Below are 27,236 nucleotides of genomic sequence, written 5' to 3'. Positions count from 1 at the left end.
GTCTAACCCCCAAGTACGAACCCTTACAAACTAAAGCCCCTTGAAAGTTCTGCAAGACAGGTTTGACTGCAGACGTCTGTTCTGATACCAGGAATTGCACTGCAAACATTCAGACGTAACCTGGATTTGACACAGTGTCAGTTATTTTAAAATTCATGTACCTTAAGCAAACATTGCTGTTTTTACATCACTGCTTGCGCAGCACAAAAGCAGCTTTGCCAAACACCATCTCCCAGAGCTGGAAGTTAATTCATCAACTTTTCCCCTCCATACCCCACTGGTTGTTCTGCCAGGAATTTCTCGAAGGTGCGTATTCTTGGGAAGGGCAAAACTAAAGTATACGCTAAACGGAAGAAAGAAGCAAAAAATTTTCAACACTGCTACAATGACAGCACAATAGTCAGTTCTCGATGATTTTCTTTCCACTATACAACCTTTTTTAGTGCAGTTAAAGTACAGGAAAAAAAAAAAATTGCCTTGGAAAAATGCCAGTTTGTCCAGTCTGGTCCATATACAGTCCAAGTACGTGAAGCTACGGTCTGGGGAATGAAAGGGCCTCATGCAGCCTTCTTGTCCTCTCAAATTTATTGCTAATTACTAGAAATCATATCTAATTTGCCACTTCTGGTTAAGCTCCTTATACTGCGGCTATCATAAGTTTCTTTTAAGTATGGTAAAAAAAAGTCCACAGCTAAAAATCTTACAGGTTTGAATTAACACCAGGATTATCGTAACTTCCCCCGGCTCATAAAGCCACTACTTCGAAAAGTGTGCAAACAGGATTAAGGATTAACACTTTCCTTTAGAGAAGAAACAAACAAGGCAGACAACAGAAGCAAGGTAGAGCTGTCTATGGGAAATGGCTTTCGTATTTGGACAAGATAGGGCTCTGCAGTGTTAAAGAACTCTGCACCTCCTCCGGCTACAAAGTCCGTCAGGATCTGTATGAGCGGTTCTGAAACACTGGCTTAAATCAAAAACAGAAGAAAAGAAATGAAGGCATTGAAATTCAGGCAATGTTTCAAGAGTTGATCATCTGGCAACATGGCTGATGGGATGGGAACTTTAAAAATTAAGTAAGTGCAGCATCACAACCGGTGGAGGGCCCTTTGCGAGAGGCCAGCGTGTCAGTCAGTTTCAAAAAAAAAAAAAAAAAAATTAAAAAAAAAAAAGAAAAAGAAACAGTCACACAATCTTTTTGATGCTGTGACGTTTGAAACTGCCAGCACTTCGCTGCTTCTGCACTTGGCTCGCGGAGCCGTGGCGCATCCTCCCGCTGTTGGAGTGTCCGGCGGTGGGCGAGAGCTCCACGTTCTCCTTGTCGATCCCTGGGGAAACACAAGGACCGAGGTTAACCTCCCCGCTTTGGCCATCCTGTAGCTTAACGCTTGAAGGGTGGCTTTTCCTGCAGACACTCAGGTCGGCATGCCGGCCTCACCGGGCGAGCCGCAGGGGACCCGCCCGCGCTGGCATCAACAGTCTGGACGAAAAGGGAACCGTCGTCGTCCAAATCCCGCTGAACTCTGCCATGCTGACAAGTGGCGGTTCATTCAAAACAGCGTTTGGCAACACAAACCAGCAGCAGGGTCGCCTGCCTGGAAAAGCGCCGCAGAACCTGGTCACAATGTATTTTAAAAAAGAGTAATATTTTATTTGTGGTAGCTTAACCCCAGGAGGCAGGTAAGCACCACACAGCCGCTCGCTCGTTCCCCTCCACCCCAGTGGGACGGGGGAGAGGAAAGGAAGAGTAAAAGCAAGAAAACCAGGGTGTCCTGATTAAAATAAAAAGTCTACTTAAGTGAGGGATTTGTGGAAGAAGAAAGAAAGCGAAACAAAACAAGTGATGCAAAGGCAATCGCTCAGCACCCCTCAGGGGTCGGACCAGCGCCCAGCCAGGTCCCGGGCGGAGGTGGCAAACCTCCCCAGCGCCCTCCGTTCCCGGTTTATCGCCGAGCGTCACGCTGTCTGGCACAGAGCAACTCCTCGGTGAGCTGGGGCCCCTCCAGCCCGCTGCCCACCCGCCGGCTGCTCACCGGGGCGCTGGGGGAGGGCGCGAGCAGGCCCTGCCCTGCGCAAACACCGCTCAGCACCGTTCTGGTCACAAATCTAAAACACCACGGCAGCTGCTAGGAAGAAAATCAACTCTGCCGCAGCCAGGCCCTGAACACTCTTTTAGCCAGATGTAACACAAAGCTACTGTCGGTGATGTCTCGCAAATGACAAATCTGATACAGCTATTTCACCGCAGTGTTGTAGCATGAAAAATTGTATTTTCAGGATCAGATGTACAACCCCGCGCTCAGTGAGAGCCCACTCTGAGCAGATAAAACACCTCCACGTGCTAAAGCGCGATGCCTGCTCACACAGATCTACGCACTCACCTACACATAGCTTATCGCATTTCAACATGACTCGTCCAAATAATCTTCCCCCCACAAAGTTGCAGATTGAATTTGCTGTTAGTTTAATCTGTCTCCGACAACAGAAGACAAAATACTGTGGCCTATGGGCACTGGCTGATCTGTTTCAACCTGTGCTACTTTCCTACAACATCAGGAAAACAGAGGTATGAACTGTTCGCTGCGTTCACCTAGTCAGCTCTTAAAACAGAAATAGGAATTTTATTTAATATGGGAAATCGCATACATAAACGTCCATACAGCAGATGAAAGGTTCCCCTACACCCTCAAAGCATTCGTACCAGCCTCTGTACCCACTGAACACACTAAGGTCCTCCAGGCCGCCAAGCCCTTCCTGGCTCTAGTTTTGAGAGGGCTGAGCGAATGGAAGAGCCTGACTCAAGTCTATTCTGGCTTTTGCATTCTCTAGGAGGAAGAACTGACAGACTGTCAAATCCATGGGCTTCTTCCAGCCAACAATCAATGACTGCTATTAAAGAGGGGAAGGGCAGAGTGAGGAAGGTTCATTTCTGAACCTGCAGAATTCTGCTGCAATGGCAGAAGCTGATTCCTGTTACCAGAGAAGATTTGTGTGTATTCAAGTACCTGAAACTCCCCTCAGTGCTGAATCTTGGCTCACAAATCAAGATCAGTAAAAATACATAATGTACAAATATATCAATGTTTGGAGGACTCCGTCTCATTGTCAGGAGGAATGAAAGGCTCAGCTGGCTTATTATGCACACAGCAGAAATAGAACCGACGCAGGTATACACTTGAAGAGTGAAGTGCAAAGTGTAGGCACCAATTCTGATGATTTAAACCCTGGCAAACTGAGAGTCAAAAAAAAAAAAAAAAAAAAACCCACCCAACAAAAAAAAGCCCAACAATTAACTTTTAACAAAGACAACTACAGAAACAGTTTTCTAAGCAGGGTGTTAACAGGAAACACACGCAGAGCAGGTGAGCCTGGAAATCTTTACAAGAACGGCTACGGCAGAAGTTCAGCTCCACTGAAGGCAGGAGGAGGCTGACAGTGCAAGATGAGGGTGAAACCAGACAGGCTTTATACCCAAGCACATCACTTTTGTGAGAAGCTTTGGATGTTCTCTGCGGGACAAGAGAACTCTGTTCTGTTTTGCTAAAAGAGTAACATCAAACAAACCTCAAAAATGAACTGCTTTAGCGTAAACTTCACGCTGACACGATGACAGCGCACGAAAGCCTTGGGTTATGAGCTGTTACTCTCACAGCTTTGGACACACCACCTTACAGATATAAAAGCTGAGACTTCAGTTTAACGCAGACATGCTTTCAATCAATTATTACTTTTATGCTGACACTCATTAATCATTCCTGTAGGAATATCATAGTGTAGCCGTCACATTGTTTCTGCAACAAAATGAGTTCGTTTGACGTGTGTTTAGCAATACTCATGGCACATGTGCAGCACTGGAACGTATAGCAGGAAGGGTGTTTTTATGCAAGAGGCTAAAAGTACAATCAGCAGCAAAAATTAGGATGTCTGACAGTGAATAAAAAGAACAAAATCCTATTACTATAAATGACATCTCCCATAGTTATGTCTCATTCCTATAAGAAATTGATTCTCATTGGCATTAGTGAGAATAAATAATACACTCCGCATTTCACACACGTACAGGGACAATTTCAAAACTCCAGCCAGAAGCTGGCTGCAGGGTACATCATCCTTCCTCTCCTTGTGTGGGTGTGAGCTTACAAAAAACACAAACTACGATAAGAATAAGAAGCAACCCACGGGTGTGAGCAAAAAAACCCTCTTCTGCAGCTTTTTCTTATTTCTCCATATAGAAGCAGAAATCAAATGGTGTTGAGTACCCATTTCACTGAGCTTCTGCCTGCTGCCATTTAGTCCTAAGACCTCGTGCCTGTGTTCTGGTGGTGTGTAATTGAAGTTTAAAGCTGACTTCCTGTGAATCTGAAGAGCTCACATGAAACAGTTCCTCATTTTAGCTTCATACCTGCAGCAGGGTAATTTCACATACCAAGCACCCACTCCTCTATTACCAACTGTATCTCATTCTTAAGGATATGATTGACTTTGCCTGCTCTATCATCAGTTATCATTAGCATCACACAAGAAAAGCAACAGCTTAGCGCTTACACTGAAGCCATTCCCGTGTCAAAAGGATCAGTAAACCACTTCTCATGCCACAAGCCCAACCCTAAAGCAGATCAAGCAATATTTCGTGCAAATATGATGAAAGTAGAGTGTACCTTGATGAGGAAGCTGCATGAAAACTGCAGATTTAGAGCAAGGCAGAGAAGCTTCACAGACACAGAATGAAAGAAAAAATGTAAGTGAATAATGTCCATGACAAGGGGAAGGGAAGGGAAAGGAAAAGGCGAGAGATGATGACAGACAAAACATTTATAAACAATGATCCCGCCTAGTTGTTTCCAGATGCAAGGAAAGAATTTTTCATGTTCCTGCAACTCAGTATCTTTGTAACCATAATAACTCACTTGGCTGAAACTGTTTCTTAACTTAGTGTGATGAAGTAACTCAGCACTGCTAAATACTTGATTTTCTTGTTCAGTAGTTCTCAAACCAGGGTAAGTGGATGATAGATCTGCATCCCTTACTAGTCCCATAGTAGCCTCGCTGTTTCAAGAAATGCTGTGGCCCACCTTTATATTCTGTAATTCACCAATGATTTTTATCTTGGCAGATATTAGGTCTTTCACTGCTTACTCCCTCACTCTCGTCTCTACGGTGTAAAAGCGCACAGCAATGACAATGCCATCACATACCTCTAGGCACAGTTAATGAGAATGCAAAATTCACGTATGCAGCTATGGAGCTGCATAAAGTGCCACAAGAGCAATTAAATTTTTAACTTATAGCTTAAAAAGCAAACCATGTTCTATGCAGAGCTGCACTGGTTAACATCCCAGTTTAAACTAGTGAAATTGGACATTGATTAAAGCGGAGCAATGTAATAAATGCAGAATGAAGGAGCAAAATGAAAAGCTCCACGTTGTGACCTGGTCCACAGTTTGCGGAAGCTGGAGATCCCCTGATCAAACCCCGAGTCTTTGTATTCAAATTGCTGGAATGGAGCTGGCAACAACACCTCTAAAGGCCGATTCTTTATAAAGATGCCTCCAGTCTGGTTACACAAAAACGGAACCATTAGTAATCTCCTGGCCTTCATGTCGGTCTTTTAAAACTTAATTTCCAAGCAAACCACGCACAGGGTGTCACAAACACGTTATTACAGACTTGCTAGTATCCTGAATCATGTAACAAGTTCACTAGTTCCTAACTCCATTTGTGGAGATGGGCTCTTAACCAGCATTTGATAAAGCCGTCTGATTGTGGAACACTTGAAAGAAATTTTTGAAGAGCTGGTCTAATTCCTTCCTTCTAGCTAACAAAGGAAGAAGGAATAGAAAATGAGGCGTAAGGAAGGAAGACGTTTACATAGCAAAATGCTTTTTTTGCTAGTAGAGGGCCTAATCCTGCATCATCACTTCATCCTTGCAAAAACAGCCGTTGGAGCTGCTACCAATTCTACATTCTAAATGGAAAGATGCTGCCCGTAATGTACTTATTTTCAGACTGACAGCAAGGTCTATTTTTTTTCCCCTTTAATTTTATCCTTCTCCCTGTCCTAATATTACAGTTAAGTCTTAGCTGTATGTTAAATAAGAAAGTTTCTATCAAACCACTTTCCTTTTCCATAATTTTGGTTGTTATCTGTACCTGCACTGTATTAGGAGTTTTTATACAGAAATATTTCTATATCCAGGATGAATTGCGTGACAATGTAATACAGTGGCTGCATTACATGTTCATCATGTATATGGACATTGTAAAATCATGTATAATGGACATTGTAAAATGTTCAGTAAAACAGCAGTGTCTAAAACGTCTTCAAACTCAACGCTTACACATTCTCATTACTCAGACCAAATGGGATTCCAGGATGGCACTAGCGAGTCCCTCTCAGGCCAACGCTCTTTTACTTGTTCTTGGGCAGGAATACAAAACAAGGGAACAATGGCAACAAGTGTCTCCTTTAGGCTAAGAAGGGCTATAAAGTAGCAGAGAAAGAGGTAACAGCGGTGGAAAACATGTTTCACACTTTCTCTCCTCACTTGGGATAAACGTTAATGTAATAAATCATCCTGAATTGGCAGGAAACTGGAAAGCAAATCCTTGGCAGGAAACTGGAAAGCAAATCCTGCTTTGAGTCTCTTTAGACTGACAGGCATCTTAAAATATCATTCTAGAACACAGCATCAGTATATCAAGGTGATCTCCCCACATTTAAACAATTTAAGTTGGCTTCTCATACTGGAAAAAAAAACAAGTTGTAATCACTTTTCACTGCATGAAATTAAAAAAAGAAGTCACTATTCCCAAATTATTCAAACACGGAGCATTGTCTTACCTCTGCACATGCCTCACCTCCGCAACACTCATCACATTCAACAAAAAACACGCAGAGCATCTGTGAGCAAACTGATAATCTGGAAGACCAGATTTCTTGAACAGAGCTAAGTACAACTAAGTAGAGCTTATGTCAGGGCTAGCAGAAACCAGTAAACAACGAGAGAGTGAAAAAAAACAAAACACCTCTGTAAATATTATACCTAACTACAAGTAGTTCCTAGCCTTCCATCAAGGTTAGAAACAAGCAGACATAAAAGGTTGATTGACTTCAGTGTTCAGAACTGCACTAGTTTCATCATTTAAGAAATATCACACAGTGTAATTTTTATGACAAAGAAGAGTAAAGAATTTTCTCAATATACGAGACACTCATCCAAAAATCACTTCAGGAAGAGTCTTCAGGCAGATTTCTTTGACATAAATTCCTTTTCTTTCTATATTTAATTTCCTCTAGCTTATGCTTCATCTGCTATACTGAATAATTTTTACTCTCTTCTTCCATTTTTCGCCCTGAAAACCTCTGCTGTTAAATTTAACCTCCGCATCTCCCTGCAATTCCCCTCTCCCCAAGCCAGAAGGAATTTAGTCTTTACCCATTTAATGCCTTTAATGACTGTTCTTTTCTTGAACACCTTCCCTTTATCATCAGCACATTTCTGGCAATACAGTAGTCTGAACTGACCCAGTATTGCACACGTATCTACAGGAATACTGTTTTTCTTCACGGGAGAGTATGACCTCGGTATGATGCTGCCGCTAAGACCTTGGCCTTAAATCATGCCATCAACTGAAACTGAGTCGGCCCAGACACATTCTTCCACGGCACAGTTCTGGAGTATTTTTCCTAGCATGTGCTACCTTGTAGTGCCCAGACAGGTATTATTCTCCTTGCAAAATACGATTATATTTATATTTGTTAATTTTCAAGGCTCCACTGTTGCATATATTCCATATTAAGATGCAGCTGTTATTTGTTCTGATGCACTTAATGCTATTTCCTTCACGTATAATCGCTTGGAAGACAGCTTTTGTGCTGGACAAAAATCCAACATCTGAAATAGCAGTGTAATAGCTTAGCAAACAGTTTAATATTCATTTGACTCAAGAATGCATAAACACACCTAAAGAGACAACGAGACTGAGTGTGTGGCTACAAAACCACTAAATTCTATACGTTTCCCTTACCTACGTAGTACCAGAACAGCCACTGACCTGGGGAGTGCTGAGAAGTTGCAAGCGAGGTCATGGAATTGGAAAGGTTAAGGTTAGCAGTAATGCTAAGCTGGCTCTGCACTGCGGGAGGATATGGAGACGTGGGTGTCAGGAGGGATTCTTCACTGGTTTCCTCATCAATTCCAGGCAAATACGTGTCAATCAAGGCATCGAGAAACTTCACTATGAGCTCAGCGTAGTCTGGGATTTGTGTTTGCTGTGGGTGACGGGGGGAGAAAAAAAAAAAAAAAAAAAGAAAAGATTGGTTCTTTTCTTCCTGCTTCTCTGCCAATATGAGCTTTGCCCCAGAACTCACTCTAATATCACACTGCTTTTGCCTGAAAATTTTAAAAAGCATTTGAGGCGAGTATCTGTAAAAACTGATTTGTGGTCTTTTCCAGATCAGTCTAAATGCACACACTGAAGACCACTTGCAGGTGTAATTTCAGCAGTGAGTGGAAGCACAGAGGCAGAAAAGAGGGGCCGTTCCGTTCACGAGGTGAACTGCCACAGCTTCCTGCACCCGACACGTTACTAAAAGCGTTGCCCATGCCCCAAAGCCGAACGTCCAGAAGGCTGCCTGCTCCGCTCAGCTAGTTCTTGTTACGGTGACTAGAGGGAACAAACGGTAGTACAGACGGTCAGCTCGATTTAGTTGTTCTGTTGGAACATAGAGTTTATCCTTATGGAATTATCATTCTCATCAAACGAATCCCTTACACTGTAAGATACACGTAACGAATGAAAGACTTCCGGAATGACACTGTACGGCCAAGGCCCCTTAGTGAACCTGGGAGCAGTAAAAAGGCGCATTTACACACCCAACTGCTTGCACCCAACTTTGGCAATTCGACCTTACCGAGTCTATCAAAATACCTGATGCAGGCTCGAAAACTGTTTTAGCTACAGAAGTGAGCCTTGTATTACTAACTTGCTCGTGTAAATTCTATGACTTGTCATTTATCTGCATCTTTCCTGGCGCACCGATGTGCTTTATACAGAAAATGCAGGCAAAACACTCATGAAGTTACATAGAGTGTACTGTTCTTACCTTAGAGAACGGGCCAGCAAACCTCCATAACCCATTAAATCCAAAACCTACAACAACAAATTGAATGTTACCACAAAACCACCCTTCTCAGTTGACAGGAAACAACTAGAAAGTACACACAGTACGTCACGTGGATTTACTTAGGCATGGAAATGAAATATTTTGATTTGGAGATGCAACACTAAATGTTGTCCAAACCATGTATAAGATAAAACTATGGCATTTTAATTTGTACATGAAATACACAAGGTGTAAAAACCTCGAAATCTCAGAACTCTCATGCAAGAAATTCTTGATGGTATTTTAAAAGGTCAATTTAGCATGTAAATATACATCTCATTCTAAAAACTAAGTCAACATGTAAGTTTTTACTCAACTGTCATCTGTTTCTTATGGATCTTCCTGGAAAGTTTTTGATTAAGGACCATAAAAAAATATTTAGGTTTGAAGTATTCAAGTGTGACATGAAAGTGAGCTTGGGCACTGAAAACCAAATGTTACTCTATGGAATTTACCAATAATTAAATCAACCCCTAACTTACAAGGTTAACTTAAAACTCATCATTTATCACCACCATTCACGTTTTTGCGTTTCTTTAAATTGGTTAGTGGAAACAGAATACTGAGTTTCAACTTCTTTTTACTCACATGGATGGTGTAATACTTTCAATATTTGGTGCACAATTGCAGCAAGCAGTTTTAATATTCATGTCAGTAGGGTTTGGTTTGATTTTTTTTTTTTTTTAATATGTGAACTCTTATTTTTACTAGGATATATGAAGTTGGAGAGATGCCACACAAGACTGACTGACGATTCTATTAGGCTTGCAATAGTTCTGAAATGTTTTCAGTAGTAAATCTAACTTAAGATACAGCAGGTTTTTTTTAAAAAAATGGAAAAATATTTACTCTGTAGATAAGAAGTTTGGTATTGGGGTGGAGACTCTTCATGGTAGACAACACTCTGAACAATCCCATGAATTGGATTCAACAAATTTGGATCCTGGCACAGCGATAAAAGGGTATTGATCTTGGAATCCAATAAATTATGCCTGAAGAAGAGAAGTGGCTTAATTTTTTGTTCATTAAATAAAATAAATGTGCAGTTCGCAACTGACTTTAGCAATCAGCAGTTAAGGTGGGATTTTCGAAGTACAAAACAATTTTAGAAGTACAAAACAATTCCTATGTACGTTCAGTGAGGACTCTTAATGATGTGTAATACTTTCAAAAAATTGTACTAACAATATAACCCATTAAAGCATCTACCTGGCACTTTAAATTGCAAATATTTTAATTATTTTCAACCAAAAAATTATTCACTGGATTTGTGTACGTGTCAGAGCTGGAATTTCAAAGCAGTTTTTTAAACTCGTGGGGGTACTGCCTCATCTGAGCTCCCTTGCAGAACTCATGCGTGGGGTTATTTTAGTACAAATGCCAGTTACTTACAGTTGTGGTTTCAATAGCTCACAGAACTTGTCTGTACTTCGACTGTTACTTTGTAAAGCCAGAAAAAGGCAGCATTATTTCTAAATCATGCACAGGTCGATTTTAAAAGTCTGCTCACGTCAGTTTCTGATAGTTGGGTTTCCCTTACATATACTGACTCTAGCAAATACTACTTTTAACTCATGTCTGAAGAAATACATCCAAAGAGTACCTTGAACTATGCTTTAAATCAGTTTGGATATGCACTTGGGGTACTAATCGAAAAACCTGAGTCTGACTGGGGTGAAATAATAGTTAAGAGACAGTATACACTGACTTGCATAGAAAGCTACTTGAGCGCATTAAAATGCAATTTGATTCTCTGCAGCATCAAGTAAGCGATAAAGCCATGCTAAGTCACTAGACAGCAGTGATGCTGCAAGCTTTTGGAAGCAGCTGACGGCTGTACAGACAGGCTCCCTAGCAACAGCGGCACAGAGCTCTCCCACGCTCTGCCAACCTGCCTGAAAATCTGACGCCGAGGAGAGCTTCTGAGGACCATCTGTAGCAGTGGTATCTGAGGGTGCCTGTTCTAGTAGAACATTATAGTCATTTAACGCAGGGGAAAAAGCACGGTTCTCAACTCGCTATGGACATTTGTCTCAACACGCCATGGACAGCTCGCAACTAGTAGCCTACACGTGAGCACGCATCCCACACAGGCTTGTCCTGGTCCAGAGACCTTTCAAAGGAAGGGCCAAGCACAGAGTCATCGTAAACAGAGTCTTAGATACTTACACAACAGGAAAGACCTTTGGGAAGACAACACTGGCCTCTGCTAAATACTCATACAGAATCCGCTGGTCAAACTCATCAGTAGTGTACTTCACTAACGTTGCCTGCCGTAACATAAAGGATTAAATTAGCATGCTTCTAATTTAATTTGAGTAGCTATAGGCTTTTGTTGTTCTTGTAGTTTTAAGGTTTTAAGATTTCTGAATAGCAGAAAGCAGCATTACAAAAAGATTAATTTATGTCCTCTTTGGACACGGAATCAAGCTATTTTATATGTATGTGGAAAACAATAACAACAGTTGGTAATAGCTTCTATTTTGGCAGAAAATTTAGCTAGTCAGTTTTTGACTGAAGTGGGCAACTGAGTCTTTCTGAACTGTATCAGGAATGGTAACTGTACTGGTACCTCTGAACAAAGCACTACCATACTGTACCTATATTACTAGTTAATCATTTTTAAACTGAAATATGCTGGGATTCCAACAATTTGCACTTCTTAACTTATATATATAGTATAATATATTAATATCCTTTTATTATATAAAATTAGTTTGTGATAAAAATCTGCCAGGAAAAAGGGATAATTGTTGGACATGTTCTACAAAACAATACTGAATAATGAAAATTTAGTATTTGCTCTCAGAGAGCATTTAAATACATTTCTAAAAGTGATTCCTAGGAAGTTTGAAGAATGGCAACAAAGGAACAGACTTGCACGTCACAGTGATTCTGATCCATATGAATTTAGAAACACTGCAAGGAACAGGTATGCTTCTTTGGAAGATAAAAGAGTATCAGAAAATAACAGACAATACACAGAAAGGAGGCTTACAAGAACTGTAAGCAGCAGTGCTTGAATTTTTGGGTCAGTCAGAACTTCTTCATCTAGGAGGACATTTGACTCGGAAACAGAAACTTTTCGAAGATGCGGGTGTTGCTGCGGTGATATTCGCTGGGTTTCTGCCAGATAAAAAAGAGCAACTCATCCAACGCAAAATAAACCCAAACCAAAACAGAACTAGCTCTCGCACAACAAATTCAGTCACACGCAAACTTCAGAGTTCACCAGCCTTTACATAAAGTGTAAAAGCAACAGCTATGCTGTCATACTTCGCAGCGCTAGACCGTTCCATGGGATGTATTATCGAATGGTAAACAATAACCCCAATTTCCTGTTCAGTGAAATACAGGCCCAGGGGTGGTAAGTACCGTATTCAGGGTCAGGCAGCAGACTGATGTCAGATACAACAGAAGAACCCTGGTCTTGCATTGCAATTGGGGATGGGGGCACAGGAAGCAGATGGGGGAGAAGATGAAGAGAGGCATTCTAGGCATTAGGTCACGTTCCATCTCCTGCAGAAATTTGCAGCTAGGACTTGTTAACTTATAAAAAGCCAAATTTTATTTATTTCATTACACTCCTGTATGCAGTACTTTAGAGCTGCCCCTTACTCTGCATCTGCAAACTGAGCAACTCTAATTGAAACCTCAGTTGCCAGTGAAATGGAAGACTGCGCTCTCCAGAAGCCACTGTTGAGAAGGTTATTTCTCCCTTACCTTGCAGTAACCTAGGCAAATAAACATTGAATTTAGAAATAATCCTTTGTATATATATACAAAGCATTTATAATTAGTATTACTCTTAAAATGTTAGTCCTGTTTCTCACCCATTTCATAATCATTTTCGGCTACTCTCCTCATTTTGGGAGGCGTTGTGATTCCAGATTCCATGTCTTGCCTTTTAGGAGCCTTTGTGTCCGATATCAAATGGTCAAAACTTTTCCTTGTACCTAAAAACAATTTATCAGGCAATTAAAAACATTAAACCTAAATCCATATTCTAACTATTTCTGGTTTTCTGGCCAAGCTACTCTCCTATCTACAACGTATTGATAGGAATCTGGGGACATTTTCACCATTTCCAGGGATGGCAGAGAAAATACGATCACACCATGCCGCTCTCCATCACAGTTTCCAAAATGCTTCACAATACATATGAGGAAAGCATGCAATTTATTCAAATATGTGAGCTGGGGGCATGCTATGGTTTCCTGGTCAACACATCACATCGAATAAACATGCCAAAATGTGATTACTGAAAAGGAAGCGGTAACAGGATTGTAATGAAAGAAATGCCCCTCTCCTTCCATATATACCGTATAATGTAAAAGGGTAACCACAAGTTAGGCAAAGCAACTCATCTTGTTTCTCTGATATCACGACTTTGCTTGTAAACGCGATGCACTGAGAAGCCATGAATAAAAATCAGATTGCTTCCAAAACATCTACAATGTTTTGGGGCCATCTCTTCTAGCGTAAGATAGCGTATTCAATATAGTCGCTAAGCTGAGGCATTCAGCTTCTTGGTTTTGTTCAAAGAGGGCTGGTGGCAGCAAATCGGCGCTATGACTCTTTAGTATCTGGAATATCTTTTTTTTTCCTTCCTTTTTTTTTTCTTTTTTTTCCTTTTTTCTCCACTTCAACATGCACATTTTGAGTGTCACTCTTGCTTCCCCCCCTTCGTGATCAAAAGAACTGAGTCGGTCCTCTCTAACTGTACAGTGTTCTCTAATTTGTATTTGGTAGAAACTGTATATATTCCTCTGAATCATGAATAAGCACTTAAAGTCAGAATAAACGCAAGTATATTTTTTCTCCAGTAACACTTCCTGAGGTATTCTGTAGACAAATTAGTAAATTAGTTATCTTAATAACCTAGAAGCTTTTTAGTGTTCGCTTGTGAAGGCTGCCCCATATCCAAACTCATGGATTTTCGTGTTCGAGGGCTTATCTGTCCCACTGTCGGGTAACTGGCAGCCAGGTGTCTGTCTGACCCCTTTGGTGATGACCATGGTTGATTTTCCTTTAGTGTCCTGAAAGTGCAGAGAAATTCAATTAAGAAAACCTTTAAAACGGTGCAAATTTAGGCATAAATTTTTCAACTAGTCAAACTACCCTTTATTAAACCCATCTTTCCTAACAGGTTAATCTCCCAAAAATACATATTAAGAAATAATAATGACTTTGCTTGCAAAAATGTCTGAGCTAGTGATAACTAACAATCTGATATGAATGAAATGATCAAGAGAGAAAAATAAAGCAATGAAAAGAACACAAGCAAACCAGCCTATGAGGCAAGATGAAGGATATTTAATAATCAGCTACTCCATACTGGATGCTGAAGAGAGATACCGAGTAAAGTGCCCATTGAGAGAAACTGGCTCTCCATGTCACTTCCAGGTTGACTTCTGAGCTTATCTCTGTGGCTCCTTATAGACAGGCTATAAGGTGTCAAGATTTTTCAATGACACGGACCAAGTGATTACTTAGTACATGCCTTGAAGCTCTGAAAAGGACAAACTAAACTTTCTTCTAAAATATAAATGAAAAATGAGGTGAAATTAGGTCTTGTAGAAAGAGGTCAGCAAAGAGTTTAAGAGCCACCGAAGCAGTTAAGCTCTGAAATAGCTTTACGGATCTCAAAATTAAATCTAAATGAATTCGATACCCAAATTTCTCTGTGACTCCTGATCACAGTATCACAGTGTAAGTAGCATATTGGTCTGGAACCAGTAACAGAACATTAACTTAGCTTTATGAATGTGGGTTTCAGTTTTCAATATACCACAGGTTACCTTTAGACAGCTTACTAAAGCAAACAGACACTGAAATTTGGATAACTTATCTAGAAGTTAGACAACCAACCTATAGCTAGTGTCACTGTGATGTATGGGATATGTATCCATAGGAACATTTTCCATTGAAACGTCTGTCAACAAGAGAGACTTCCTATGCTTTAGGCTGCAGCGACTTCGAACTTCTTCAGATACTGTCAGCAAAGCTAAAAATTCAAAGAAAGCTAACGTAAGTTTTTCACAGTAGGAACACATTGAAGAATGTAAGAAATATTCCAGCAGTTTCATTTTTCTACTTAGTATAAAGACCACCGTTGAGATGTAATTACACCTTACTGCAATGTACACATTAAAAGCAGGTCATTTAAAAAGAATTATATTCCCCATCCAGTTACAATTACATGATTTAAACATTTGCTCTCATATGGTCACAATCTCTATTTCTAGACCACTAGAAATCTGAATGTTCTAAGGCACGCACTTAAACCGAGAAACCTTCAGCTTCCCTGAAGTACTTTCAGAGTTGCACGCTAGGTCCTGTGCTGGCAAGCCTCCAGTCCACCAAAAGCTCTGACTGATGTACCCCAGCCTAGCCCATCTCCAGTTATGAGCTTCCTTTATGTTGGTACAATTTTATCAACCTAAAACCATAAGAATTCTCACAATAATCCATTCCTTTTCAGTTAGCACAAACTTAAAAGAACGTTTGTTTGTTTAATTTTACCTGCTAGGTAAGCCACACTCTGGGTGTTCACCTCAAACTTGTCGCAGTTCCTATGTTTGTTAACCAGAGCTAGTAGTGTATGTAAAATCCTTACTGTTCTTGCTACAGTGGTAGGAGAAGGATGCCTGTACCCTAGGAAATGAGGTTAAGAGACCAAATACTGTGTTTAATTTTAATGCATATTTATGAAGCATTAGTATTTTGAAAATATCTGTAAATATTTTTCAGCATGTTGTCAGGAAACTTCATGTAAAGGGTAAGGAAGCACAATGCTAACAGAAATTGCACATTCAAGACTAATTTTTTCTGTCCCTCCCCCCCCCCCCCCCCCCAAATCATGTAATTTCAAATGTCTCTGCATATATTATATCTATTATCTCACAAATCAATCTTCTGAAAGAAACAGTGAGCCTGCACACAGGCAAACACACAAAGACAGCATTCTTGGAGGAAGTAGTAAAGAACATGACTATGGGAAACCTGGCAAAATCCTTTAGTCAAGAACAGTTAATTCTGTATCTATTCTGTGATCCAAGTTACTTAAAATCCACCACCCATTTCTTCCCCTTTATCCTTGGACTTGTTTTTATTTCTGAATTGAGAGTGTTCATCTAAAATGAACAGCAAAACGTATTCTTACCTTTCAGGAGGTGTCCCACGAGCGCGAAGTTAAAGTTGGAGTTGAAATTTAGCCCAACAAAATGATCCATCTGCTTGCAGTGCCATTCGAGTGGCCTCCTGATCTCCATAAACACCTCCTCTGGGCTCTGACCCGGAAAAAATAAAAACCAGGAGTACCTCATTGAAAGTTACTCATCGTATCTCAAGTTGTTGTTTTTTTTTTTTAAAAAAAGTGACAAAACAGTAATTTTAAGAGTTTACATGACAATAGCAAACACACTCTTGATTAGAACACATCTACACATTTCTGCTCCACTTTAGAACAGAATAGTAAGAGCTTCATCTCTACATCTTAGTTTTACTGTTGATATTATGCAAGTGAAACAATTTCTAATGCAAATTTCAGTTTTAGCTGCTTAACTACTGTCCGTCAGGACAAGGAGATTTTTTTTCCTTTTTTAACAGATCTAACTGCTTACATAAATCAAGGGTTAGTCACAGCTGATTGCTAACAGCTTACCTTATCATTGAATACTCGAAGGCTGTCCAAGGTATGCAGATTCTGTTCAAGCAGTGCTGTACCCGCTGAGTACAAGTTTACTTCGTCCAGCTGCAGTACTGCCATAGCCACCCAAAAGAGGGCCTTGTGCATAGGAGAGTCCTAGAAGGCAAACGAAAAAGCCACGAGTTCACTTTCAAGTCAGATCCTGTACGTCAAAGACGAATACGACTGACGCGTGGTTTTGTATAGGCATTGCTGTCCTTCCCATAGCAGGCTCTGGCCTCAGCCACGTCCATCCCATCCATACAGATTACATACGAACCTGCAGTCTTAATGCACTTAACAGGTGAAGAGTAGAAAGCACATGAATTTCAAGCCTTTCGCCTCCCCCAAAGCCATTCCTTCTCTCTCATATTCCTTCCCTTGCAAAATGTCAGACGCATATCGCCCTACACCAGACTGAACAGAAATGTGTCTTTTGTTACCACTTTGAGAGCGCACGTTGAAAATGGATTGCAATTCTGCACATGTAACTGGCCAGGCAATTTCTTCTCCAGATCAAAAAAGCGTGCAGGAAGGATTGGCATTCAACAGATTCTGGGTCTCTTAAGCAGCACATTTTTCTAGGAGCAAGTTTTATTTACTAACACTAAACTGGCTCTTCATTAACGGCATACCCGTTGGTATGCTGATCAAATAATGAACATCAAAGTAACATACAGACAGCTACCTTAACACCGACTCAGGCAAGACTAACATTTCTTACGGGCCACGGGCTGAAAAGCATGTATTAGCAATCAAACATTTGAAAGGCAAGACTGAAAAAATCTTTTGGAAAGAATTAAGACAGCCTGTAGCACGGTCTCTGCCTCTATTGCTACGGCCCGGTTTGACGAAGCAGAACAGTACATTCTAAAGCATTTTGCAAGCCTTTGCACAGGTCCCACATACAAACATCTGCGACATATTTCCCATATGTAATACTTTCGAGCATGAGTCATAGCAGTGAAGTGTGAACTTCAGATAACACTTTTTGAGATTATACCCGTAATTATAATTTTCATTTACAGAGTATGTTCTCTGTTTACTCTAAAGATCCAGTTGTTTACCTTATTAAGAAGAGGCTGCAGCTTGGTGAGTGCTATAACTGTAGCTTCTATTAGAACTTGGCTATTGTAATTATCAGGGCCCTTTAAACAGCTCTCAAGTCCCTTTTTGTAGGAAAAAAAGAATAATTAGAAAACCAACCAGAATTAGAATTTGCTTTGTAAAATGAAGATCAAAGCTCTAAGCAGTAATTGTTGCTCTCCATTAGTTTACAGAGCTCGAGCTCATCTTAAACCAATTCTCAAGGACTTTTACAAATGGAGATTTACACAGAAGTGGTGTGTGTGTTACTAAAAGCAATTGCACAATATGTATTAAAAAAGTAAGGGTACAGGACAGGGTGCAAGAATTAGAGAATTACAATTTTACAATTCAGATGCTGTTCAGTTAAAGTTTATGTCCATAAAACTCTAATAAAATGCTTACAGAAAACATATTTAGCACACTGTTTACTTGCTATGGAACACGACCTTCTTTAGAAGATACGGAATGTCATTACCAAGCTAGGTAGCCTGCTTCCAAGTTTTCTTATACGAATGCCCTACTCTTTATTGTATTTACTTATAACACATTACATTACTAACTTCCTTTAAAAAAACAAGGAAGTTGTGACTCATGTGCACGTGGCTAAATGCCTCAACGGAAGATTTTGGTTTATTTAAATACTGACTTCTGGATCAATCTCAGCGTCTCAAATTTTGAACTCGATATTGAAAACTATTGTTTCTCTGCAAGTCACAGCACCAATGAAACTTATTGCCACCAAATCAATTTAAGGTATATAGGTCTATTACCTTGCTAAGAATTCGGATTATTTGTTTTATTTGTCCATGAGACACACGTTTACTTATACAGCCAAAGACAACAAGTGCTCTTGGCTGCAAGGACGGGTTATACTGGAATGCAAACCTGTGAAGAAACGGGAGTACACTATGTTAAACAAATATACAACAAATAGGCTGCGTAACGAAAAGCTGAGAATTCTAAATATACTACACAGGCGGGCAGGGGTTATGTTCTGAGATCTATGACATACTTTTGAGCTAGTTCAGTCCACTGGTCCAGCCACTTGCACGTTGGAATATCCCTCATACAAGCCTAAAAAGAATGATATTGTTTGAATACATGTAACATTAAGAAAAAGTCTTTTTAAAATTCAGTATGTCCAGTTATTTTAGTTCTCAGAAGTCAGCTGCTTAACTATTTGTTACCACATCACGGGAGGTAACCTCACTACACTGCTTGCCTGGAGAAAGTGTAAGCAGTGCCATTTTCCCTTACGGATAATGTTCCGAACCACGTACCTCCATGATCTCCAACAAAGCTTCAGTAACGGTTTCCAGCGAAGTCAGTGCAAAAGTCTCCCTTTCATAGGAACCGGGTGAAAACGACCTGTCTCGATAGCTGGATCGGAACGCTATGACCGCGGCCGATTTCACTTTGCTGATTCCAAACAGCAAATAAAATTTGGGCAGAGAGAACTCAGTCAAGCTCAGCCTTAAAACTTGCTTGGTCTCCTCTGTTGAAAAATTTTTACATATTAAATTTAAGCCACTGAAATCCAATCCGTATTTTCCACACTCTTAGGCTCCCCCTCCCATGAATACAAAAGCAGGTATCATCCTGTATGTCACTTCGCACCGTCCAGTACTGTTTTCTTTGCTACTTCTCTCAGAGCGTGCCACAAGAGCTGTGCTCTGCTACACAGACTGTTGCAACCAGTCACCGGGAAAATGTATTCTAAAAACAGGTAGAAAGAAACTTGTTTAAAGATGTGGTTCTGTGAGACTTCTCCTCACACTGGTTCAGAAAATGGAAACCTGCAGAGTTCCTGCTTTGAAATACCAACAGTACTGTAAGTTCAAACTGCAATCAAATTCTGCTTTTGGCTCTGGCACTAAAATGAAGAAAGCCACTTAAATCAGAAGAAAATGACGGCCTTGCACTGAATATTTTTACAATTCTGAACTTTCGTTTCATTTCAGCGTACTTCAAATTCGTTTTTTAAACAGGAAGGCCTGCCCTTCTCCCTGTGCATCAAAGCAAAGCTTTTCTTTATACATATATATGTACGTGTGTGCGTATTCACACATTCACTCTGTCGATATAAATAGGTATAAAAAGAGCTTTCAGATACTTTAAAAAAGGACAAGATTACATAAACTTTTCATTTTTTCTGCACAAAATGTAGCCTGCTTTTATACTGTGCTTCTGTGGTAAGAAGTGCCAGCTACATATTTGCTAATACCAATTATTTTAGGACTCCTAAAATACAGCAATATGCAAAATACCTGTTTTAACAGTATAGTTTCACAATTCCCTTATGTAATTGATATTTTTGTTACCACATTATGCAACCATTCAAAAGATGCACATCAGCCAGTTTTAGCACAGACGTATTTTCTCCTTTCTCTGCATTACAGGAACCTACTGGTACTTTCTTCTCTTTTTCTAAAACCTGTTATACAAACGCTTTACATTATGCACCCGCTCTAAACCAGATAGTAATTTAATTCCATACTCATTTATTGTAGATCATATCCTCACTCTGATTTGTATGCAAGGTGAATTACAACATGGTATTTTCAAACTCCCAGAATAGTTTAAAGAGAGAAAGACAACTCAAATATTTCTTAAACAAACTAAGGAGCAATCAGCTTAATTGAAAATCTGAAAAAAACCCTTACCACTAAAGTGAAGCTGTGAACAAGTGCAAAGAGAATGAATGATGTTGATGACGAGACCATGAGTGGAAGCTCTGAGAGAAAGGGGACCAGTGGCCACCAGTAAAGTGACTACATGAAAGAGGTAGGGGAGATGCGCTGCCACATCCAGAGAATTGTTGAAGGAGAGCATCAGCATGTAGCGGGCTAGAATAGCAATATCGTCCCACATCAGGTGCTGTTCCAGCGTGGGAGTTGGAGACAAACAAGTCTTGTCGATTATTTTACACATCCTTCCAATCACCTGAAAAGAGAGCAACCATTTTGTTTCATTCAAGCAAAGAGCACAGCTCAAAATTTCAGTAAAAAACATTACAATTCAACATTGGAATTATTCTATCGCTTGGAACCTATTTTATCACGTTTTTTGCATTATTGCCTGTACCGAGTCATCAGAAAGCATCTCAGTGTCACATTATGATAGAAGTTGAAACTATTATATCAAAGGAAATTAAGGCAAAGAAGGGACTCACTTTGCTTGAAACCAATTTTACATTTCCAGAAGCAAGCGCTACAGCTGTGTCTGCCATAACCTCAGCTTTTATGGATCCTAAGCCCCCTGTGGCACTAGTTTTGATGAAACTGTCCAGCACTACATCAAGCAGATCTGTTATCTGTTAGAGAAAAGAAAATTCTTTTTTATCAGTCAGATTAACTTCATTTTTCCACAATAAACCACCTTTTAAATAAGCAATCATTCATTTTTTTAGTTGAAGATGCATAACTAACATAAATTGAAGCATCAGTTTTAGTCATTTGTTATCCTTTTGGAAAAAAGTCTAATGTAAATATTAGAAGTAAAAAGATTAATTCCATCAGGTTTTACTCCAGATCAAAGTGCTTCAGAACTGTGGAGAAACTGTAATTTAGTTTGTATCATTTTTATCTTATTTTCCATTTTAAAGTATAACTATTCATAAAATGATGAACCTAATAAGAAACTGGATTTGAAGTGCAGGAAAAAACATACTTCCAAGAAAATAAGCAAGATCTTGTCTGTCAAAGATTTTGCTTAGAGCACTAGCTGTGCATGAATACAGTTACAAGTAAAACAAGTTTCTTCTCATGTTAAAAAAAAAAAAAAAAAAAAAAAAGACATTTAATATATGCAGGCAAGAATAAAATCTATCCAAGTGCACAGAGAACTCTAAATGCAACACGCAGGCTAAAAGTAATGCTATTTCAGTATTGGTTCAAGTTCAGCTCTCATTATATTATGAAAATTGGTTGAAATTCCAGGTCAACCAAGTCAAAGTAAAATTTCCACTGACTGCAGTGGAATATTTAATCTTTCAGGTTTGTGTTCTCCATATTTACCTGTTAACAGACTTTCATACTGGACATAACAGTCATATTGCCCTCAGTGTGATTTAAGCTTTCAAAATACATTGATTTTTTTAAAAAATTTTGGTTTTGGCCAACTGGACCAAGCAAGAAAATGCATTCATGCATCCATACGGCAGTTCTCCCACATTCTCCATGAGTAGCTTTGTGATGCTGGGCTGCGTAAGTTTGGATGACAGTTAAAAAAGAAATAAAACTGGTATGACAATGAGGAAGTTGATACAAAGCTTGTGAGCAAGCCTGGTCACGGCAAGTAAAGCTGGTCTCGTTTGTCTAGACATCTCCTTCATGAATGGCATATATGACATCAGCTTTATTTTTTTCATTTTCTTTGCTTTGCGGGGAGGATGAGGACCGAATTTGGCTAAGCATTAAGCTAAGGATCAACAGGAGGATCGATATTCTACTAATTGTAATCAAAATGCATCTGTTTCAAAAGTGCAAACAGGAAAAAAGAAAGAAGAGTTCTTTCAACGCCACGTGCCTACTACACCTCTGAATGCTAGTACTTTGTTCTTTCCATTCAGTACCCGTACATTCAGGGGTTTTGATGAAACAATTACTACTAATTGAAATTATTACTACACCGAAGACTTTTAATTTTCAATTCTCAGTAGGGGCCAGGAACACATTCCTAGAAGCCAGAGTTCATTAATGATTTTATGAAGTATTTTATAGAATGGAAGCTACAGAAGAACTTGCACACTACTCTCCAAACAGCTAATGTATTTCAGTCATGTTAAGATCCATTTTATTTCTCTGCATTAACATTTAAGTGGTTAAAACCGCTGTAATTTGCTTATAATCAAATTGCAATAAATCATGCAGAATTTGTACCTGTCCAAGACTTCCCCATATCTTAGCTTGAATGGAAGGATACATCTGTTTCTCATTTATTGTCATTGTTATAAGCTTATCAAGAATCGCAGTGACTCGCTGCCGCTTAGCATCATCATTGTGTTTACAGAATCGGACCAGATTGGACAGCCAGGGAGTCATATACTCCAGACAAAGATGTTTCAGTTCAATACCTGAAATAAAAATTCACTTTGTAACACAGAATCAGCACTGGTCTCTATTTGTAAGTAAATAATTATTTGCGAGCACTTTTCCTTACAGTTTTATTGTCCAAAATAATTACTGTCAGAGCTGAGCAAATAATAGTGGGCAAACAGACAAGCTTCAAATAGAAACATACTCTAATAATGACATCCAAGAAACATCTGCAGGAATCTGGCAAGGAGATGTTGACATTTTAGTATCTTATTAAGAGCTATGACATGAAGATGTGTACATTCAGTATGAGGCGGGACTACTTAAGATAATTTCTTTTTAATCTTGAGAATGTATTCCGAACAGCTTCCAACAGTAAAGCCAGAGCTGTATTATGCCTGGAAAAAAAGCGTGACAGAAGTAGTGCAACAGAACCAGATTTACAATTGAGAGAGATCATCAATCTGAAAAGATTAATTTTGATATGACTAAAGAACCCTGTAACTCTTCTGTGTATGAATATTCTAGAGTTCAAACTTTCACTGTCATGGACCTCAAATTTTGATATTTGTTCTGCAGTATTCTCTATTTCTGGTGAATTAATAACAGCCTGACAGAGAACTCACTGTACAAAACTATCAAGAGTGATATGACACAAATAATTTGTATTGTGATCTCTCTGAATGAACTTAATCCTCTAAATGAATGAGATGTCTAGTAAAACTTGTTTTAACATTAATTTCCAAGTTTAAGAGGCAGTTGCTTTTTTTTTTTTTTTTTTTTAAATGTACTTCATGAGAAAGGAAAGGACACATTCAAATGTGAAAAGTAATGGTTTTTGCTCCAGCAGATGCCATTCCAGTATGTGAAACTGCCTGGCTTCAGAGTATTGCAGAACTTGGCTATTAAGACACCGATGTAAATGGATAATCTTGAAAACAGCTAAAACAGCGCTAAAAAGCATTTGCAATTTAAACTTATTGTGACTTAGTAACATGAGGAAGCTTAATTGACTAAGCTTGACAGCTACCAACTTAAATCTTTTCAAATTCACAGTTAGCATTAAGGAATACTAGTGTTACTTACTAGATTTGCTAAATCCAGAAATACACTCTTCCAAGAACTCTAAGGTAAGGTGCGGTTCGTTAGCTGCAAGAGTCTTACTAATAGATACAATAAATAGCGTGTTGTTGGCAGGAATACACAGACCTGAAGTTTCCAGTAACTGGCCCTCAATCTTTAAATTAAAGGTACAGGTTAAGGCACATAGAAGATTATAGGCAGCAGACCTGTAACAAAGCAAGCAACGTGACTTGTAACAGTTTTCTTGTACATTTTAAAATATACGCATTACACCAAGGCATCACAGCAGTAGTACCGACATTTTAAAAATCACATCAATACCGCTATATAAGAGATTACATTTAAAGCCTGAACTTTTCCCCTGTACCAGTTAAGATTCAGAGACAACAACACTGGCCTGGGAGATAGGAAAGAAATTACTCCTCCACTTGCTTTAAACAATTTTGGATGCTTGAAGGACTTTGTACTGGGCTCCTCAGAATGGCTTTCAGTCCAGGAAATCCTAGGCATTTCCAGGTGCACCCGAGCTGCTGGGCGGGAGAGAGCCGAGGCCCCAGAGGCTGCACCGAGCCAGCCCCAGGCTGGGGCAGCCCATCCTGACAAGATCCAAGAGCTGCTCTAGGAGGTACAGCCTCCCAGGGTATTAAACACGAAGTTCAACACCATGAATGTACCTACCAAACATGTACTGCAAAGCATAAATATTTCTCCTTATAAAGAGAATTACATTAAGCTTCCAATATGCCTTCAGTTACCCTGACAGTACGCATGCCTTTCTTCACCTACAGAAAACCCAATCTTTCTTTATATCAAAAAGTACGTTTTATTGAGTTGTGGTGAAAAAAAAAATTGTTTTGCTCAAGAGAGACTTGCTAACGCTAAGAAAACCTCAGAAAGAATTCACATTTTTGACCAAAGCTGATATTAATTTAAAAGATCTGTACCGCAAACTGGGGTCTGAGCTTCCCAGGTTGAGCAGCGCGATGTTCAGTAGTGTTCCAGGGACATCCTTGGGACGAATTTTAGTGTGCTGTGGGATGGAGTCTGGTTGCGACAGCTCCCACCGTGTCCGTATATGGATGATGGACCTAACGATGGCTTCACACTCCTGATGCATGAAGGTGAGTGGTGTGCCTTGATTGGCGATGGTTAAGGTAAACTGGTTCTCATCAACAAGACATATTTCCTCAATTTCAGAGGCATAGTATATATCATTCAAAAACACCGTTTGTCCCAGGACTCTCGTTCGTTCTGCTGACGTCACCTGCACAGCTGTCGACCCAACCTTAGAAAGAGAATAGAAAAATGGTGCAGCACCTATTGTTAAGAATACAAAGAAAGAAAAGTCTGACACTTCTAATTCTATAAAGATAAAAGTATGCAATTTTATACTTCCGAAAGAGGCATACTACTAAGTTGTGATTTCTCCTCGAGGCAGGAGAGGGCATTAAGAGGGAGCGAAGTTGTATTCAAAGCCTTACAAAAATATAACAATTCACTAGGAACAGCATTAAAAGGACTTACTTTAATAGAAACTTTGGTGTCTTTATGAGCCAGTTTGAGAGCATTGTGAAACACCTTCAAGTCCTCCTCCAAAGCCAAGGTGGCTGCTGGGAGTTTCTGCTGATCATGTTCGATGTGCTCTGCCAGTTTCCCTGGAGAGTCTATGAAAATAAGCCTTTTGCTTCCTTTCAAACCTGTCAAGAGCCTTTCATGGTATTTGGTGTATTCTCTGACCCAAGAATTACAGTTATAAATAAAAACTGCTGAGACATTTTCATAAGCAAAGCCTGGAAAAACTACAAACCATTTAGAAAGAAAGTCTGTTTTAAAGCGATTACTGGGGCCAGCGTGCGTGAGGTCCACTACAATTTCATATGGCTTTGCATAGTATGGCTTCAGAGTTAGCAGTACGTGGTATATCAATAAATCTCCGTTGATCTGACCAGTCTTGAATCTGTAAGAAAACAAGACAGACGTCGTTGGGTTTGCTTTTTAGACCCACAGCACAAACATTTGAGTGGTGCATTACACACACGACTACCACACTAAACCAGAGTGATCTTTCACACAGTTCTAAAAATACCATCAACCCAAAAGCAATGACACTGGACAGGCAGCTACAGCCTAAAGGCGCCTGTTACTATTCCGTCATGGCTCGCACTCCAAACAAGTTTAGTGCCCAGTATGACCAAGCTTGACTTGGGATTTAACTCAACTTCATTTTGAAGTGCCACGCAACCTACCACAGCCAAGCAACCTCCAGACAGACAGGAGGTTTATTCAACTGAAAGGAAAAATAAAACCCATGCTGGAGAGCAACAGTGCATCAGTTGGATCAAAACTGGATTACATGAAAAGAGCTCAGAGTTTCTTTAAAAATAAAAGTAAAGTGTAAGTCCCTCTAATTAGCTTTTTAACCTCTCTAGAGATTCAAATTGTATCTGTTTTTATATGTGGAAAAATACGTTTATTTCAGAATTGAGACTAATTAAGCATCCACATACCAACTTCTTCAGAGGGTCTCAAACTCATTTCATTTGCTATACACTGCAGCACACTAACGCTTGGTGGAGTGTTTCCAAGAATGGCCAGTCCTCTGAGTAGTACATAGGATTTGCCTACAAAATAACTCTTTCCAGAAAAGCATTCAGATAATATTAAGAACCTTTTTTTCTTGTTTAATCATTCTCTGAATTTTATGAGACTGGACAGTGCATCTGCCTAAACCAAGTCTCCAGAGTTAGCATAGCACACAAAATTCTACTAGGAAGAACTAATTAAAAATCCAAGTCAACAGTAGCTCGTGAACATCCAAGGTACTTTTAAATACCTATCCCTGTTTCAAGCTAGCTTTAACGCAACTCTTTCAAGGCGAACCAACGGGCTATGGGAAGAGCTAATAAATAATGTAAGCACCTATGTAGTTCTGTGCATACTGGGACACTGCTCTTGATAACATTTGAGGTAAACCACCTAAGCGTAGGATAACTGAGGAGATAAATATCATGAACGTAGAATATTTGCCTGCCGAAGAGACTTTTTTTTCCCCGGTGCTACTTCCGGTTGTTCTGAGAGCTAATTTGGGCAAGTTGGTGTTTTTTCCCCTCCAACGTGTCATGGCACAGTTGTTGCAAAAAGGAAGTGTGTCACCTCTGTGGTTTTAGTTCTC

At 39.7% G+C, this 27,236-nt stretch overlaps 1 protein-coding gene across 3 annotated transcripts in view; it reads right to left on the bottom strand.

Moving 5' to 3' along the window:
* Positions 1-1,176: 1,176 nt before the first annotated feature.
* The window catches only part of NF1 (neurofibromin 1), a 100,803-nt gene continuing 74,743 nt past the window's right edge, over positions 1,177-27,236 (bottom strand). For 2 of the 3 annotated variants that reach the window (XM_075720005.1, XM_075720006.1), the window contains 22 exons: positions 25,589-26,021; positions 25,009-25,349; positions 24,068-24,270; positions 22,826-23,019; positions 21,118-21,258; positions 20,609-20,888; positions 19,226-19,440; positions 18,958-19,019; positions 18,716-18,830; positions 17,924-18,025; positions 16,833-16,973; positions 16,332-16,458; positions 15,692-15,823; positions 15,038-15,173; positions 14,048-14,205; positions 13,000-13,122; positions 12,165-12,292; positions 11,336-11,436; positions 10,016-10,158; positions 9,107-9,153; positions 8,056-8,272; positions 1,177-1,328 (listed from right to left, as the gene is read on the bottom strand). In XM_075720005.1, the coding sequence (XP_075576120.1) occupies positions 1,186-1,328; positions 8,056-8,272; positions 9,107-9,153; positions 10,016-10,158; positions 11,336-11,436; positions 12,165-12,292; positions 13,000-13,122; positions 14,048-14,205; positions 15,038-15,173; positions 15,692-15,823; positions 16,332-16,458; positions 16,833-16,973; positions 17,924-18,025; positions 18,716-18,830; positions 18,958-19,019; positions 19,226-19,440; positions 20,609-20,888; positions 21,118-21,258; positions 22,826-23,019; positions 24,068-24,270; positions 25,009-25,349; positions 25,589-26,021 (3,682 nt within the window). In that variant the 3' untranslated portion in view covers positions 1,177-1,185. Of the gene's footprint in view, positions 1,329-4,658; positions 4,710-8,055; positions 8,273-9,106; positions 9,154-10,015; positions 10,159-11,335; positions 11,437-12,164; positions 12,293-12,999; positions 13,123-14,047; positions 14,206-15,037; positions 15,174-15,691; positions 15,824-16,331; positions 16,459-16,832; positions 16,974-17,923; positions 18,026-18,715; positions 18,831-18,957; positions 19,020-19,225; positions 19,441-20,608; positions 20,889-21,117; positions 21,259-22,825; positions 23,020-24,067; positions 24,271-25,008; positions 25,350-25,588; positions 26,022-27,236 lie in introns of all 3 variants that reach the window. The other variant, XM_075720003.1, reaches the window with a different exon arrangement.

Source organism: Pelecanus crispus, chromosome 12 (genome assembly GCF_030463565.1).
Source record: "Pelecanus crispus isolate bPelCri1 chromosome 12, bPelCri1.pri, whole genome shotgun sequence".
NCBI classification, from domain to species: Eukaryota; Metazoa; Chordata; class Aves; order Pelecaniformes; family Pelecanidae; genus Pelecanus; species Pelecanus crispus.
The sequence above is the reverse complement of the archived record's forward strand: the minus strand, read 5'-3'. Positions and strand labels throughout refer to the sequence as shown.